At 36.2% G+C, this 19,926-nt stretch overlaps 2 protein-coding genes across 2 annotated transcripts in view; one reads left to right on the top strand and one right to left on the bottom strand.

Moving 5' to 3' along the window:
- Positions 1–6,240, top strand: part of LOC138327472 (heat shock protein 75 kDa, mitochondrial-like) — a 33,670-nt gene extending 27,430 nt beyond the window's left edge. Inside the window, exon 18 of the mRNA XM_069273587.1 lies at positions 2,333–6,240. Coding sequence (XP_069129688.1) covers positions 2,333–2,407 — 75 coding nt within the window. The 3' untranslated portion in view covers positions 2,408–6,240. The remainder of the gene's footprint in view (positions 1–2,332) is intronic.
- A 3,872-nt stretch (positions 6,241–10,112) lies between these two features.
- Positions 10,113–19,896, bottom strand: LOC138327476 (V-type proton ATPase 16 kDa proteolipid subunit c-like). The gene is made up of 3 exons (XM_069273594.1): positions 19,701–19,896; positions 12,146–12,329; positions 10,113–11,711 (listed from the first exon to the last, which is right to left on the bottom strand). Exons 1-3 carry the CDS (start codon positions 19,780–19,782, stop codon positions 11,504–11,506), a joined length of 474 nt encoding a protein of 157 aa, XP_069129695.1. The 5' UTR covers positions 19,783–19,896; the 3' UTR covers positions 10,113–11,503.
- Between the last annotated feature and the right edge of the window lie 30 nt (positions 19,897–19,926).

Here is a 19,926-nt window from a genome sequence, read left to right on the forward strand (position 1 = left end):
TACCCTATCAATAAGAACCGAGGCCTTCAATCACATTTTACCACAGGCACATCAGGCTCTAGCCATAGTGATACTGGGTATATATAGTCACAGTACCTCTACAAAATCAGCAATAAAAAATCACTGCATGTGATTCAGTCTAAATAACATTGAGGTAGAATCCCACAAGATGGTAATATTCAACGACATTTATCAACAACATTTATCATTTCTGCGTCCGGATCCCGTACAGTGATACTTTATGACTAAAAAGTCCATTTTAATTTCACTTTACAGAATATTGCTCATCAATATTCCAGGTGTAACATATTCATGAAACCATGTATATAATTTTAATTTTGTACTTTGATGATAGTCATCTGTTATTTCATAGTTATTTCATATCTGATTCAATACATGATCTCCATACTAAACATTCCAACAATTGTATTTTCTATTTCAGTCACGTAACATCAAACTACCATTTGTTTTTCTATAAATCAGTATAATATACCCGAGCACTTACCTTGAGGTATCACATGAGTGTATGTTAGAGTAAATATGTAATACAAGTGAAATATAAATTTGTTTGAATGGTATGTAATGTAGACATGATAATTACAAGATAATGCATTAAATGTTTTACAAGAAAATACAGAGAAAAATCATTGAATAAACATCTTTATAGTGAAAGTACAAATGACTTACTTCGTTTGGAAGATATACTAAGAAATTAAAATCATTAATGAAGAAGATTTGATGGTTTGATCATGTTTGATGATCATGAAGTAAACATTATATGCTATGCAGGACCCAACGTCTATAATTGTTTTAAGATCACAATATAACATTAGTCTTGATATGTTCAAAGCTAGGAAAAAAATACCCAAATAAAGCATACTCGTGGAACATTTTGAAAGAGGCCCTTTTTGACTATTGACCTATACTTTTCAAAACTGATCCCTTGGATTCAGAAAATTTATCTACATTTCCTTGTTAATGGCCCTTTCAGAATTATCAAATACCGTATTTGACCCAATAAGTGCCAATGTCCCTATAAGTGCCCTTCACTCGGCCTTTTTGAAGCCTCAATTTCAATTGCCCAGGCATAAATAAAGACGAAAACCACACAAAACTGTATAGATTTGCAATATTGTAGTCATATTAGCAACTTTTTATTTTTTCAATTTTTTGAAAGCCCCAGGCGCTTATTGGGTTGAATACAGTATGCTGTGAAAATGCAGACCTTTGCATTTCTTCAGTCAAAATGTAAACTTCAGTGATCACATTGACTGACCAGTTTTTACCTTCATCTCCCAATTCTCCTATTTATTGAAAAAATGGAGAAAATGATCTGCAAATAACCAATGGAATATGATGTTCCATTTGAAGACTTTATATAGATCATATCTTGTAGAGGAATGCTTTTATAACAAGTTATATATAGATCATATCTTGTAAAAAAATGCTTTTATAATTAGTTATATTTTGAATTAAAAAAAAATCAAATCATCTTTCCAATGTCTATATTATAATAGAACTTTCAAACTGGGTGTAACATGGAAAAATTCATTCGTGTGACCTTTGCGGGGTTTGTTTGACCTTCACTGGTGACGATGTAGACAACAGAATTATTTAATGCTTTTAAATTCTCTGTGAGATATTGTCCTAATATGTCTGGCCTTACTGATAGTCGCTGTTTAGCCTTTTTGTCCATGACAAGATCTGTCAGCACTAGAGATGAAGGAATTTCAGATGATAAAAATAGACAGCACCTCTCCAAAACCGACAAATACAGGTCAAGGGTAGGACAGATATGTACCCGGGATAGATAACTACGAGCTTCCATCAGCGATCATACAGGTGGTGATTGTGAAATATAGACGACAAATTTACATAGCAAAGATCTATCTCTTGGTCTGATACACATTTACAAATATACAACGCGTTTGGTGTTATCCTAGTATTTTAGTTAAGTTTGTTGCATAACTTAGATGGGATGAACAAAATACATTTTACTTCAAATTAATCATGCAAAGTCTGAAAGTCAAGTTAGCAAAGTTTTACTATCTAAGATACTTAATGGAGATTTTTATACCCGAGAGGTTTATTAAAAATAGCGGATTTCTTTGCTTAAGAAGTCTCCCACCAGGAGAGCCCCTTCATCATCTTTTCTAGTCTCAATCTCCATTACTAAAAGAAACTCATACACATGTACTTGGTATGTGAAGGTCCATTTAATTAGTTGAGGCAGAGTATTGCATACTAAATTGAGGTCACTGTGACTATACTGTGACCTTTGACCGATTATAGCCTATGTATTAAGAAAAAAAACTTTTTTTGTATTTTACAGTTATTCGACAATGCCATGATCATAATGCTGGGTCTGATGGACGACCCCAGAACAATGGTAGGGGCGTGTCAATGAGATCCTAGAGAAAGCTCTGTTGTAATGATGGTCAAGAGTCTTTATGAGGGAGATTATAACGTAATGGATGAGGATCAAATAGTGTCAGTCTGCTGCATGCTTAACTCCGCTGTACATCCTGATGGACTTATAGATGGATAACTGGACCATGTTCTAGGATATGTTGTGACCACACTTAACCATAAAAACAATTGATCATTTTACATACAACACATTGTACCAGGTTGATGTCGGCAGTGGTAAACGTCGGTCAGCTTATACAACAGAAATAGACATTTATCCAAGACTTTCTGTCAGGTTGATGGTGTGTGTGTGTAAGCCTACACAGTCAGTGGGAGAGTTTCAATGCTACTGGTCGTCATATCATATCAAATATCACTCATTTTCATTGCGTAAAAGATATTAAAGTTTGGTGGTTATTTTAGCAAATCATTGCGTAAAAGATATTAAAGTTTGGTGGTTATTTTAGCAAACCAGCAATGGAATGGTTTAAAGATAAATCCAAATGTAAGTCAAGTTCAGATTGGTTTTAAACAAAAAACATATAGCTAAATGGTAAATTGTTGTAGCAGAAATTATGATTCATGGAGTTGATATTTTTATTTTTTATGAGATGAACACCAGGTTGTGTAAATTTAATTCTTGAAAAAATTAGATCATGAATATTGTCAATTCACTCAAATTAAATTTTAATATTTTCTTTTCGATTGCAAATCGTGATTTTTTTCTTACTCGAGAAAATAACCAGCTATTGTAAATTATGAACAGTTACAGGTTAAATGATCAGCTGTTATAATTTCTGATACAACAAATGACTATTTTATAGTGTCGTGTGTCATGGTGGCAACACATTGTAATTATATCCTTTACTGGCTGCTGATGTTGTGTAATATCATCCTATAATATTGACGACTGATGTTGAACGTTCCACCATCATTTCTATGCTACTCCTTCATACACATGTATTTTAATGGGTACTAAAGGCACATTTTAATGAGAAGGACAGACGGATATTAGAGTGCTGTTATGGTGAATATGTCTACATATTTGATAAATGGAGCAGTTTTGGAGAAAATTTTAGATATTTTGCAGAATAACTAATGTGATAGTCTCCACCAATATTTGATTAGACTAGCTGTGTGTTAACGTGTTAACATTAGATTGTAGTTTTAACATGTGTGGTGCCCCCATATGGTGAAATATGTGGAGGTAATTTACAAGGTATTAAACAATGTGTGAATGGGAAAGAATTGTTCTTTAGTGACAGTTTACTGGTTTAGCTACAAAAGGCTACAAAATCAATACTTATGTAAGATAACAGGGAAGTGTACACATTTCTTGGGCTGCTCTGTAGTGACTAGGCTACAACTGTGTACTCTTTCATCACTTCCATCTCATTATTCCCAAACACATTTCAATTTTGTCACCCAGAATGATTTGTGGATTCCAATTTAATCTTCTGATTCCCTCAGTATGCTGGCTTCACTAGTGGAGCTCTACATCACATGAGGTACACACAGACAGAACTCTAGGGCACACAAGGACAGAACTCTAGGGCATACAAAGACAGAACTCTAGGGCACACAAGACCAGAACTCTAGGGTACAGAAGGACAGATCTCTAGGGCACACAAGGACAGAACTCTAGGGCACAGAAGGACAAAACTCTAGGGCACACAAGGACAGAATTCTAGGGCACAGAAGGCCAGAACTCTAGGGCACACAAGGACAGAACTCTAGGGAACACAAGGCCAGAACTCTAGGGCACACAAGGACAGAACTCTAGGGCACACAAGGACAAAACTCTAGGGCACACAAGGCCAGAACTCTAGGGCACACAAGGCCAGAACTCTAGGGAACACAAGGCCTGAACTCTAGGGCACACAAGGACAGAACTCTAGGCCACAAAAGGACAGAACTTTAGGCCACACAAGGACAGAACTCTAGGGCACACAAGGACAGAACTTTAGGCCACACAAGGCCAGAACTCTAGGCCACACAAGGCCAGAACTCTAGGCCACACAAGGACAGAACTCTAGGGCACACAAGGACAAAACTCTAGGCTACACAAGGCCAGAACTCTAGGGCACACAAGGCCAGATCTCTAGGCCACACAAGGACAGAACTCTAGGGCAGACAAGGACAAAACTCTATGCCACACAAGGCCAGAACTCTAGGCCACACAAGGCCAGAACTCTAGGCCACACAAGGCCAGAACTCTAGGCCACACAAGGCCAGAACTCTAGGGCACACAAGGCCAGAACTCTAGGGCACACAAGGCCAGAACTCTAGGCCACACAAGGCCAGAACTCTAGGCCACACAAGGCCAGAACTCTAGGCCACACAAGGCCAGAACTCTAGGCCACACAAGGCCAGAACTCTAGGCCACACAAGGCCAGAACTCTAGGCCACACAAGGCCAGAACTCTAGGCCACACAAGGCCAGAACTCTAGGCCACACAAGGCCAGAACTCTAGGGCACACAAGGCCAGAACTCTAGGGCACACAAGGCCAGAACTCTAGGGCACACAAGGCCAGAACTCTAGGGCACACAAGGCCAGAACTCTAGGGCACACAAGGCCAGAACTCTAGGCCACACAAGGACAGAACTCTAGGGCACACAAGGACAGAACTTTAGGCCACACAAGGCCAGAACTCTAGGCCACACAAGTACAGTACTCGAGGGCACACAAGGCCAGAACTCTAGGGCACACAAGGCCAGAACTCTATGGGACAGACAGTGGATAGGTCCTTATATCATCAGTAAATTCTTGTAGTCTCTTTCCAATCTAGATTAAATATACAAAGAGCCAGAATTAGCAGTTTTGCGTTCTGAAAATAGAACAAGAACAAATATGTGCTGGCCTTTGTAAGGTTTGCTGTGACAACATCAAAAATTGAATCCAGTGCTCATGATAGTTTTTGGAGAGGTGGGTAATTGTAATTGCACTTTTGAAAAGGGAGGGGTACTACTCTGACTTCTGTGAAAACCCAAAAGTTAAAAGAGATATGTCGAAAGAAGTTCTGTAATTAAAGTATAAATTAATTGATGACAAGCTAAATTTGAATTCTTCTAATTTTACTAAATGTCTTCTGAATTTATTTCTGAATGTAAGCACTCCTAATAATTGGGTTGTGTAATGCAAATATTGTAGGGGTAATCACTGTCTCCATTCAAACAATTTTAGGGGTAATTTAGTTTTGATGGGTATTTTACCAGTGTACTCATCTGAGATGGAGCACTGCTAAATCCATATATTCAAGCTTCAAGACAAAAGACTTTTATTATTCTTTAATTTAAGGATAATGTATGGACTTTCATCATTATGGAGAATGTTTGTTTACTTGTCAGTTAATGATTTGTTTTGGCTTTACATTTGTGCAGTTTATACTGGCTCCGATACCTATTGGATGTCTATAATGTGATTATCATGACTATGTTACAACAGTAGAACCTCACTCACTCTGTTAATCATCAGTCAGGCAAGATGTGTTACGAATGAAATTTCAGAGGTCAAAGGCCAACTTGATTTGTACTCTTAATTTTTCAGATGAAAAGTCTTCAGAAACCAAAGAAAGCTATGTACAAATTGAGTTATCAGAAGTTGTATTCTGGAAATAGAAAAGAGCAATTTGAGTTAAGCCCAAAATGAAGGTTTTGTTTACTTTATTTACTAACAAATGTGCATATTTTATGAATTGTGATATCTAGTTGACAGGCTTGTGCACCAATCGTTTGTATACATGTATATGAGATGTCATTTGTATAAGTTTTCATTAGATTATATAAAGTATGAAGTGTGGATGATATGAAATAAAACAAAAAGAAAATTAATCCTTGTATTTGTTTTTCCTTACAAGTGGTTCGAGCCTTTCTCAGGACAATGTATCATTCTGGGATCAAAAGTCAGCAGGTACAAAATGAGGAAGTAGGTCTATTTAATCTCACATAAACTAAAATGAAGGTGCTTTGATAAGATGCTAACAAAAAAATAAGAGATCACGGTAAGGGTTGGGTTGTTTGGTTTAACATCCTTATAACATTGGGGTCATTTAAGGAACTGCCGTGTTAAGGTAAAAAATCACTGGCCATGGTCAGTAACTTCCCCACATAGGATTCAAACTTGTGACTCAGAGGTGGAAGGGTTGTGATAATGTCTGGACACCTTAACCACTCGGCTAACATGGCCATGAAATCATGATAATAAATATGCAAGGTCTCAAGGTCATTTATTGACAAAAGATCATAAATCATTTGTTTTACCATAATAATAAGTTCTTATGAAATTAAGAAAAAGATAATGTAATTTGATCTTGACCTTTATCGAAAGTTACTGGTACTGGGATAAAACCAAGGTATTTGACTAGTTTCTAGAATTGACTCTGCATTATAACTCACCATTGTTGACATCATACCATTAGTCTACGACTACTTTTGACATATCATCTTCCATGACTGGTTATACTTGTATGACTACTGTGTTGGTTCTGTAGCATGATGTGCTAAATTTGGAAGAGTGGTGTTCCGACGACATATAAAGGAGTTCAGAGTTTTAGCAGTGACAACATGTACAGTTGATTGCAAACTATTGAGGTTGACAAAAGTTTGCAAAACAAGAGGCCCAGAGGGCCTGTATCGCTCACCTGGTTATTGTAACGCCAAGTAATGTTCTGAATACAGGATCATTGTTTCTTTTCTGAAGGAATTTAATTATTTACCTGTAAGTTCCCTATTGGGACCCATTCTTTCTGCTCCAGGGGGTCAGAGCCAAAATGTACACAAGCTCTGGTTAAATTCCATGCAGAGCTCTATGATTAGTAGCGATTTAAAGGATTTACCTCTATTTCCTCTATTGGGCCCCACCCCTTCTGCCCCTGGGGGGTCAGAGCCAAAATTTATACCAACTCTGTTCCCCTTCCCCCAAGGATGTTTCTGGCCAAATTTGGTTACATTCCATGAAGAACTCTATGACAAATAGCGATTTAAAGGATTTACCTCTATTTCCCCTATTAGGCCCTGCCCCAAATGTCCCCAGGGACTCGGAGCCAAAATTTATACATCTCTGTTTCCCTTCCCCCAAGGATGTTTCTGGCCAAATTTGGTTACATTCCCTGAAGAACTCTGTGACTAGTAGCGATTTAAAGGATTTACCTCTATTTCCCTATCAGACTCCGCCCCTAATGCCCCCAGGGGGTCAGAGCCAAAATTTATACAAAGTCTGTTCCCCTTCCCCTAAGGATGTTTCTGGTCAAATTTGGTTACATTCCATGAAGAACTCTATGACTGGTAGCGATTTAAAGGATTTACCTCTATTTCCCCTATTGGGCCCCACCCCTTCTGCCCCTGGGGGGTCAGAGCCAAAAATTTATACTAACTCTATTCCCCTTCCCTCAAGGATGTTTCTGGCCAAATTTGGTTACATTTCATGCAGAACTCTATGACTAGTAGCGATTTTAAGGATTTACCTCTATTTCCCCTATTGGGCCCAGCCCTTCTGCCCCGGCGGGGTCAGAGCCAAAATTTATACCAACTCTGTTCCCCTTCCCACAAGGATGTTTCTGGCCAAATTTGTTTACATTCCATGTAGAACTCTATGACTAGGAGCGATTTTAAGGATTTACCTCTATTTCCCCTATTGGGCCCCGCCCCTTCTGCACAGGCAGGATCAGAGCCAAAATGTATACAAACTCTGTTCCCCTTCCCACATGGATGTTTCTGGCCAAATTTGGTTACATTCCATGCAGAACTCTATGACTAGTAGCGATTTAAAGGATATGTTGACAGACGGACAGACGGACGGATGGACATCGGACGCCGCTTCGGGGCCATAAGCTTCGGGCCAGGTGAGCTAAAAAAGCCTTGATCAAAAAGTTTCATTTTTTCTGATTTATTGAAAACAACTGATATTTTCCCTTTCTGCAAAGTTCTGACAAATAGTATACAAATTGAAATGGCCTAATAACCTCCAATTTCTCAAAAGAAAAAGGATTGTTTGTTCATTCATTGCTTTTCTATCTGGCTAAACTTCCGATAATGTAAGTTATAAACAATATTTGTTGTTTGATTTTTTGCTGAGCTAAACTTATTGTTCAAATTTTGAGCCATGTCTTTACCATTGGCTAACCATGAAGAATGATTTCAAAGCTCCAAACCTTAAAAGAAGGAACAAAAAATATTCCATTAAATATAATGTAGTTTTCAGGCATATCTTTACTTGTGGACAAAACAACATCGACCAGCTGTCAGGGGAAGTTTGTACTTTTACATACTCCTTGTTGTACCACCGGAGGAAGCTACATGTGTAATGATCAGAGATACACTAAAGGAAGCTGTACACTCGGGTCAGCTGAAGTACTAGAGAGGACGACGTGGTTTAGTTAAGATCGTAGTGTGGTTATCAATATAATACGGTATATTATATGGTTAAAATAAACAAAACTTTGGTCGCATGATCTCTTCTCAGGATGCAATTAAGATCCATCAACAACTTATTCTGGAGTAGGATGTTGTCTTCTAAAACACTTATTGTCTTAGCAGATGACTAGATTAACATGGAGGGGGACTATTTGTAATGTCTATTAAAATTGTGGTCTGTCTGAAAATTTGTAGATACCGGGTAAGTATTATTAGGATACACTTGCCCAACATAGCTGAATTGTAAATAACTGAAATATTATTTGACCCTAATTAACATTTTAACTAAGAGACCTATTGTGGCAGTTAAATATTATATCCACATTGTCCTGTGTAACTTGACACTTAAGTTATATACATGTACACATAACAACCTGTAGCAGGACCAGCTGATCAGATACATGTACAACAGCTGTCAGCCAGGTCCAACACTAACCTTAGTAATTGAAGTATGGCCTCAACACTCATTTGAATGATGGAAAATTGGATAATTTTATGGCAGATGTTATACATGATAGCTGTGCCTTCTATAAACTATAAAGTCCTCTACGTAGGTTTGCAACAACAACCGTAGGTATTTAGCACACTGGCAAGTCAGACATGCTAGGAGACTTACCAGCATGCTAAATACCTATGCTACAATGAACTGATACCGAAACTATTGTACATCAAAAACGAACACACTTTTGATGTCAACCAAGAAACTATACATACTTTATTTGTATTCCATCTCCTACAAGACTTGCCAATGGAAAATAGCATATTTGAGAATGAAATCACCTTGGTTTAGTTTAAACATATTTTATTGACATAAAATGACAAAAGGATAAGTCATTAAGTTTTTCCAACTTATAAGTGACTTCACCTTGGTGATGAGGTGTCCATGTATAAAAAGTAGGTCACTGTAAGTTGACCTTTTGATCTTGATAAAAGTAAAAGTATATCTAGTGTTTAATCTACTACACAACATGTCACTGTAATTTCTTAAGTTGTCCATGGAACTACATTATTGGTTGTCACTAGCTCTCATACCGTATTTGACCAAATACGCACAAGGAGTTCACTGAATACAGACACAAAATAACCAAAAACATAGCTTCTTCATTTTGTTTCTTTTGAAATCTGTTGTGAAAGGTCTTACTTAGGTCACATTAAGTGCCCAATCATTGTTCTCAAGTTTAAAGTGCCCTGTGTGCATATTTGGTTGAATATGGTAGTTCTGATTTAGGCATATATTTAATGGTACTGATCACAACATTACATTGTGATGAAATAACAACACAAAGATGATGTTTGTGGTGACTGTTTAATACTCTCACCGACATGAAAACAAATTTACTCTTTACATGAAAATGACAATATCATATTTATAATTTTGTGTATATCATTCATGCAAATTTTGTTTACATGGTTGGATAAAACAATTTTGAAACCTGCTAGTAAATTTTACAACTACAGCCTAAAGATAAATGTTGACCCCAGCTCCTCAGTTCCATAAGTAATACCTACAACTAGTGGAGCTACAACATAGGGACACCATGCTACACATCAACAGTCGGGTACTATGTCTCTATTTGTACCTATCAGAATAGTAGGACTGAGACAGTGGATTTACTTATGTTTATTGGACAGGGAATGTACGTGGCTTATATCTAACAACGAATTCTAAAAGCAGAAACAAAGATCCTCTCAAAACATTGTGTGTTTGTCACAAACATGGAGGTTTTGGCGATCAAGTATTTCATGACTTGTTAAATGGTGATGCTTTTTGCTGGCAGATTTGATTTTTCTGAATTAGACTAGCACTTTATATGTTAACTACTATGAAATATGTAAGCAGTTCAGCAATATTGATCCTGATGCATTTTCTCCAACACTTCTCTCTCACTCTCACAGCATTGACTGGCTAGCATGTATCACTGTCTGCATGGCAGAACAAAATAAAACAAAAATATTTCTACATTTCCAAGTATATATAATAACACACAGGACGAGACACAAAAGAGTAGAAATTAATTAAATTATTTCATAAAGTAAATAATTCCATGATCGGATTCCTCTATAACATTTGTAATATATAAATAATTGGATTCATCTGCACCACGAAAACATAATCACAAACTGAATAATCATTCTCGAGTCCACACACATACAACCTGGTGGAAATCACGCGGGGGATTACAAATGTAGGATCTGCCTGTGATGAGAGTGATCATGATTATAGATATTGTTGACTTTTACGACTCTCAATCCATCTTGACTTGCACATTCTTCAGCAACTGTTTGTGAATATATACAACGCTAACTGTAACACATAGGTAACTGTAACACATCACATGGTACTACCACAATAGCCGACACGTTTAGCATGGGCTAAACCATCCAGAAACTGTGTCGGTAACAATCTAAGAAAGTATAAATATTCATTACCCCAAAACAGAAATGAACAATCAAATTTTTACACAACAATTTGTCCCCATTCTATAGGTTGTATTTTGTTCTGACAAAATCTAAAAATTTGTTTACATAAAAATGACTAAACAAAAACTGTATTTTTCAAGTTGATAATCGGATACAGGAAGATGCTACAATCGGAATGTTAGTCGAGCTTCACACTCGCTTTGTTGTCTGATTGGTTTCCAATTGTTACTACATTACAAGTTCTCTGTAAAGTGTGTAAGGGTTATCCTCTGGTGGCTAAGATAAGAGCTACAATAAGTCCGTATAGACCCAGTACTTCAGCAAAAATAAGAATAAGAATCATTCCCACAAATAATCTGGGCTGTTGTGCTGTTCCTCTCACACCCGCGTCTCCTACAATTCCGATGGCGAAGCCAGCAGCCAGACCACTTAGACCTACACTGAGACCAGCACCCAAGTGACAGAAACTCCTGTGTAGATACAAAGTAAGAAAAGGCAATGTAAATAAATCTCGTGATTTTTATTTGAAAATAATTTTGCGAAGATTAAATTGGTGTGTTTAAATATTGAATGGAAATTAATATCAATTTGAGTGATGTAATATTAATTCACTATTTTACCTGTATCCTGAAATTGGCAGAGGTAAACTGCATGCGAAAGAAAACTTTACCGTACATAGTTGAACTTTGTTAACTAAAATCCATAGGCACAGTTGAATATGAATTCAAAATAATTTATTTTGAACTTTACAATAGGTATATGTGTATTTCTGTTGCTTATGAAACAACTCTTCATATTTTAATATATAATTTGATTTCAGAAATTGCTGAAAGTCTAGGGTCAACATTCCTGCATAATGCTAACTTGTGACGTGAACTGTTGGCAGCAATTAACTAATACGTACGTGAAGAGTGTGTAGGTTTTGGTGATGCTGTTGGCAATGAGGGCAGCCACGACCAGACCGTAGATAGCAATGATACCTGCCATGACAACGGGAATCACAGACTTCATGATCAGCTCGGGTCGCATCACAGACATGGCGGCGATTCCGGTACCTGATTTAGCTGTGCCGTAGGCAGCTCCCAAGGCTGAAACACAAACAATTTGAGGTTGTTAGATGCAGGGAACGAAACATAAACAATTTGAGGTTGTTAGATGCAGGGAACGAAACGTAAACAATTTGAGGTTGTTAGATGCAGGGAACGAAGCACAAACAATTTGAGGTTTGGTACAGGGAACAACTACTCCAATAATTATTATATAATGTCTAGGTATACGATATGAGTTGTATGTCAGAAGTTTCTCCACATCAAACATGATATCATTGGTTTTGGGACAAACAATTTTGACCATCATGACCAACTTATTGTTCTTCAAGTTCTTAAAATAACTTTTCCAAAAAAATGTAAGAAATATCAGGTAAAGAATCTTACCAGGTTCATCTAGATGAACCTGTCAAAAAATTAACTTCACCATGAAGCTTGTGCAAAAGACCAAGGTTTCTTATTTCAGATTTTCTTACAGTAAAATGAGCTATGAGATTATGTGTGTACATTATTTGTTTGACTTTTCTACAATAATTGTAATCTTCATCTGCTATAAATGTCCAGTAAATGTCTATTCACTACAATAGATGTACGAGATGTAATGATCATCCACAAGTATTCTAGATCTGTGTTTGCATATTACAAAGTTATTTTCCCTTGCGGGTTGGATAGTTAGGGATTGCTTTTCATGAGTGTATAACGTCACATTTTTCAAGGAAAAAAATGTAATTGTCCATCACGATATGATGACGTTACAATTGACAATGACATATGCCCGTAATGACAAATACTCTGTAATATGCCAAGACAGAATAATCATCATCACTGATAATTTGTCTTGAAAATATGTCACAGTCAATGCAAGCCAATAGTTGAAGAAGATATGTCAATAGTAGTCTCAGACTAATGCTATGACGTTAACAACGGTGAGTTAAAAAAATGTCAATATATGTATCCATTTTTACACTTATTAACTAAGGCATGTTTCAAAATACATGTATGCATATTTCCTTAATTATATATATCCATAAAAAATTAATGGGCCACCAACAGGTGCACAGGTAATATTTGATTTGTAAAGATCTTTTATTTTTATATAAATGAAAAGAACAACAAAAACTTCCTAACGGTCATCTGACTACCTTGGCAATAGTAAAATTAATTATATATGGTGTCACTTTGTCAGGACCATGTCAGGATCATTTTCAATTTCTTTCAACAAATTTTATTTCAAACAAGAGGCCCAAGGGCCTTAACATATAGGAAATTAATTAGATATAGTGTCATGGTAGCCATCTTCGATTTGTGATCAACCAGAGATGTAACAATACTTTGTCGGGACCATGTCAGGATCATTTCATGCAAGTTTCAGCCAAATCGCACCGGTAGAACTTGAGAAGAAGTTCAAAATGTGTTTTCAAGATGGCGGCTGTGGCGGCCATCTTGGATTTCGGATCGACCCGAAAAATAACAACACTTTGTCAGGACCATGTCAGGATCATTTCATGCAAGTTTCAGCCAAATCGCACCGGTAGAACTTGAGAAGAAGTTCAAAATGTGTTTTCAAGATGGCGGCTGTGGCGGCCATCTTGGATTTCGGATCGACCCGAAAAATAACAACACTTTGTCGAGACCATGTCAGGATCATTTCATGCAAGTTTCAGCCAAATCGCACCGGTAGAACTTGAGAAGAAGTTCAAAATGTGTTTTCAAGATGGCGGCTGTGGCGGCCATCTTGGATTTCGGATCAACCCGAAAAATAACAACACTTTGTCAGGACCATGTAAGGATCATTTCATGCAAGTTTCAGCCAAATCGCACCGGTAGAACTTGAGAAGAAGTTCAAAATGTGTTTTCAAGATGGCGGCTGTGGCGGCCATCTTGGATTTCGGATCAATCCGAAAAATAACAACACTTTGTCGAGACCATGTCAGGATCATTTCATGCAAGTTTCAGCCAAATCGCACCGGTAGAACTTGAGAAGAAGTTCAAAATGTGTTTTCAAGATGGCGGCTGTGGCGGCCATCTTGGATTTCGGATCGATCCGAAAAATAACAACAATTTATCAGGACCATGTCAGGATCATTTCATGCAAGTTTCAGCCAAATCGCACCAGTAGAACTTGAGAAGAAGTTCAAAATGTGTTTTCAAGATGGCGGCTGTAGCGGCCATCTTGGATTTCGGATCGACCCGAAAAATAACAACACTTTGTCGAGACCATGTCAGGATCATTTCATGCAAGTTTCAGCCAAATCGCACCGGTAGAACTTGAGAAGAAGTTCAAAATGTGTTTTTAAGATGGCGGCTGTGGCGGCCATCTTGGATTTCAGATCGACCCGAAAAATAACAACACTTTGTCAGGACCATGTCAGGATCATTTCATGCAAGTTTCAGCCAAATCGCACCGGTAGAACTTGAGAAGAAGTTCAAAATGTGTTTTCAAGATGGCGGCTGTGGCGGCCATCTTGGATTTCGGATCAACCCGAAAAATAACAACACTTTGTCAGGACCATGTCAGGACCATTTCATGCAAGTTTCAGCCAAATTGCACCGGTAGAACTTGAGAAGTTCAAAATGTGTTTTCAAGATGGCGGCTGTAGCGGCCATCTTGGATTTCGGATCGACCCGAAAAATAACAACACTTTGTCGAGACCATGTCAGGATCATTTCATGCAAGTTTCAGCCAAATCGCACCGGTAGAACTTGAGAAGAAGTTCAAAATGTGAAATGTTAACGCACGGCGGACGGCGCACGGCGCACGGCGCACGGCGCACGACGACGGACGAAACATGATGACTATAGGTCATCCTGACCCTTCGGGTTTGATTTGTAAAGATCTTTTATTTTTATATAAATGAAAAGAACAACAAAAACTTCCTATGCCCTTTCAGTTTTGTACCTGGTAATTAATTTTGGTTGAAGGAAATAAAAGCAATACATAACATGATCAAACCTAATTAGACATACCAGGTAGATGTGTATACAATGCATTTTTCTATATATAAATGTTAGTTAATTAGAGGACTTAAGTAATCTATTCAGTACTGGATTACATATACACTGAATTACGTTTATTGTATCGGAAATTGGTTTTTTGTTTTTTTTTGTTTTTTTTTCCTTGTGAGATTAAATATTGATTTCAAAATTCAATTTGAATAGGAATTTTACAGCTATGTTTTAACAGAATTAAATAAGGTGATCGTATGTGAGTATGTGTACCAGGAAGAAATTATACTGGATGTGCCCTTCGTATATGCAATTTCCATTTCCATGACATATATTGAAGTATTATCAACAAATACAAATGAATTTTTTTTTATATAAAGAAAATACTTTTGTTGATATAAAGATATAAAGCAAATAATTTATTACAATTGTACTATAAATATTTCAGGACAAAGACAACATGACACAACAATGGCAAAATAGAGCGCTTCCTAAAATGATCCAACATTACATGTCCTTTTATAATTATTAATAACTAAGTATTGATGGCCTGAAGCTAATGAGATTGTATAGGGGTGGACTAATGAATGGTGTCTCCTGTATGAATCTAATCTTCTTATCTATACAGGAACTGACACGGTATGTGTGGGATGGATATCACCTTCAGGGTAAATATCATATATACGTAGTCAGTGACGTGTACACTCTTCAGCTGAAATGTTGGAACACTTAATATTATTCTATTTGTAGCTAAATTGTCAAGTAGTTATGTCTAAGTAGTCACCTGCTTAATGAAATGGCCAACTTCAACAAAATTGATTGTATAACCAACAACTAGGCTACATACATGTACACCATTTTTTAATGTTTCTTGGGCGGTTTTTATATACTACAGGTTTGACTATATGTGAATTGAAATAATTTGGTTTACTATGAATTTATGCAAGTACATGACATGTACATACACATCAGTGTCCTGCGTCACTACAGATATCAATATTGAAAGTCTGCACTGTGCTACTTACAGGTTTATCAGTAAGATATCAGGGGGATATCATAGCTAGTGTGTAGGTAATATAACCAGAAATAAAATGATAACTAGCTCAAAATCTCTCAGCTAGAGACCGTGTAAAATCCCTCAACCAATTCAATGCCAGAAAAGCTTTAAAAGATACATTATGTAACACCATTGCAAAGGGACTATAATTTTGACTTTATAGTTGGCAGGCTGAAGATGAACACACAGTCAGCTGCTGAATCAGACAGAGCAGTGTACTCCAGCCTAGCTGTAAACACTGAACCTAATTCTACCAAGCATTGATTACTATATAGAAGCCTCACAATCAATAACTGGTTCTCCACCACTAGGAGGGGAGGACTAGTTCTGTCACAGGGAAGCCTGCTATTACCAGAACATGTATGGGGAACCAGCAGCAATCAATTGCTGGTGAACCCTATACTGCCCATATATCTATACACATATATACAAGACTCAAAGAGATGAATTACTAGCATCTTATTGGCTAACAGGTTATTAGAGATCCAATCTGATTGGATGATTGGTGATTGCTAAACGAATTCATGCATTCCGCAATACAACATCAATCAAACGAATGCTCTCTGGTCAGGCATACTATTCATTCAATGGGATTTTTTTTTTACTAAATGTTTTTGAATGTGTATATAGAAAGTATAGCTATAAAGAGACACACATACAGAGTATGGGGGATAATTATAGCAGTACATTATTGGGTTATACATTGATTTGCTATGTAATGCTCCATCAGGACCTTCATGATCAATCTCAGTACAATGTACCAGTGAATCAATCCGCTCTAAATAAGTAATTCTAAAACATGTAGTATGGAGAACTAACATCTGCTAACCTGATTTATTTTATCATAAAATCCTTCATGCAGAGTATTACTATAGGGTTAATTGTAAAGTTTATTCACAGGTAAGTTAATTACATTCACTATTTGTAGTAACATTATTTAGTGTTCAATAAACACAGATATTAACACTGCACTATATATAGGTCTTGTCAGCTGCCTAGCTTTACATTAAGACAGTAGTAATACATATGTACCTGGTATGAATTTTTGTAATACTGTTTCAGAGTTAATTATGTAACCCAACTTTTTTAAATGACAACACTAATATTCATTTGATTCACTCTTATATCTAACATAGACTAGTTGACCGTCATGTCTGTGGTGACAAAGTGATTTAATTACGCAAGTGTCCAAACATTATACCACTTGCCATTGATCCATTTAAAAAGTCACAAAAGAAGTTTGAAACACATCCATGCTTTGGGTTTCCTCCATCTCTAAACCTTGACCCGCTATTTAAGACAATGAACAAAATTTTATCTATAATTATTTCAGCTGAAACATCACTTGGCAAAGTTGAATATTTTTCTTTATTTTAGTCGTTAGTTAACATATATTTATGAGAGGAAATTCCTATTAAGACCCTGAGTACTGTGGTATAATGTAATTCAGCAGTGGTCCCCATCAGAAAAGAATTATACTATATAATAAATGTATCAGAAGTTATTGTTAATATGAATATTAAACTATAATTGAGATTAAATTGGAAGCAACTACAAGTAAATTTGGTAAACTGCACATGTTAAGATGCATCTTTATAATTATAGAAAAGGGTTTATGGTATAGATTTCGATTCCACTCCACAATGAGGATGACATAGCATTGACATAAACCTGTTAATGTCATGTTAAGGAATATATCTATGTCTTAACAGGCAGTCAGGCCAATATGCTGAATTGATACTTAATAGATGTAAAACAAATCTGGACTCCAAATAGGCAAGTGTATCAGGTGTTCTGATCAAACATAATTTTTTTTCAAAATTCAAAAGGGATAACTTTTACTTCCAATATTTTGGTAATGAGGATTAACAATATTCTGATGAAAACACAAACTGTCTGTGGCTTTGGAGGTTCTAAAATGGAACATCAGATATGAATTCAGAACCTTTATATACTGCGTATTAGATATACACATTACTGCTGTAGTAAAGTCATACCATTCAATTCAGTGTCATACAAATAGATACCCAGATATGTTATCTGTAAATACCTTGGTCACTCAGCTCTGTTAATCTTACAGTTATAGCCCACCACAAATTAGGTCACATTGAAATCTTTACTAGAAATGTCAAGATACACTTGGCTTTCTCAGTGAAATTAAACAAATTATTATCACTTCACTTATCTAGTTATTAGTTACTACTAATTCTTTGCCTTTATCGATTATACTTTAATAAACAAATATGTTCTATCTTTTTAATTTCAGCATATGCAAATTTATTAAATATGTGTATTCAATAATAACACAGCTAATGGTATTATGTAACAATTTGAGATTTTTCAAAAATGAATTGATCTTACATTACTACTCAATATTATCTTGATCTACCATTTGATAAGCAATAAACTTAAAATAACATTAACAACATGTACATACATGCAAACTTGAAACACAATCTCTTACAACTTTTAATTTCTACACTAACCCTGACTTAGCGTCACAAGACTTAAATTTCACTACCATTTCACCTTTAAATTCCATTTATAATATGTTTATAACACTTAAAATCCCAGTATCTTAGAGAACTGAGGTTATATTTATTCATTTCAAAAAATCAGACAGTTGAAATTGAATTTTCAAATATCAATTCACAAGCTTAAAAATGTGAAGAAGAAGTTATGTTACCTTGTTATTTTTCTTTTAATTACTTGTTAACTTATTTTTATTTTGTTCATAAGTTAAGTTAATAAGTGTGTACTCTTTATCAGTATGCAGTGATTTTACAAATTTGTCAACTGTCTAATACTATTACTATTACAGATTTAATTTGTTGCCAGAGATAAATGTATTAATTTCTTGGTAAATTTCACTTAAAAATATTATCTTGCCTGACCTTTCATGATAATCAATACTCATAATTCCCACTGCAGTAGCATTTTGAAGGTTATTGAATCCAATTTTTATCAAATTAAAATTTTCCTCAAGGAACATTTTTTCTGTAATACAATTTAGATAAGCGAAGACTCCACTTTAATCTCGAAGTCAAATACATGTAATTCCTATTGTTGTTGATAAAACCTTGAATAAATGTGAAAGTAATTTATTAAACAGTTTACACGGAATCCACAATGATTCACCTTCGTTCATCTCGTGACATCCGGAACCAGATGTCGTCGTTGGTCAAATTAATTTCATAACGGAACTCCGTTATAAAGAAGACAAACATTAACACAAACTACACACACATTAACACAAACTACACACATTTGTCAAACTTAAATACACAATAATTGATCGCCAAATCGTTTCCTGTCATCAATGCCAGGAAAAAATCACCAATGACATTTCTCAAAACGATCGATTATGACTTCACCCGGTGCCATGTCAAAAGCAAAGTTGGATCTCTTACCACTGAAGGCCATAGCTGCCGTTGCACCCATTGCTCCGAAGAATGGTGTGTAAATTGGTTGTTTCTCTGCTACATCGGTCATTTTGCTATTTTTTTAAGTTGAACTACAGGAAAACTTAAAGAATTTCTGAGGAGAATAACCACACAGGTTGATCGACGACGCAAGATGGCGATTCCAAGACGTATCATGTGATCGCTAGATTCTATTAATCTTAGACGTTAAATG

Source organism: Argopecten irradians, chromosome 7 (assembly GCF_041381155.1).
Source record: "Argopecten irradians isolate NY chromosome 7, Ai_NY, whole genome shotgun sequence".
Lineage (NCBI taxonomy): Eukaryota > Metazoa > Mollusca > Bivalvia > Pectinida > Pectinidae > Argopecten > Argopecten irradians.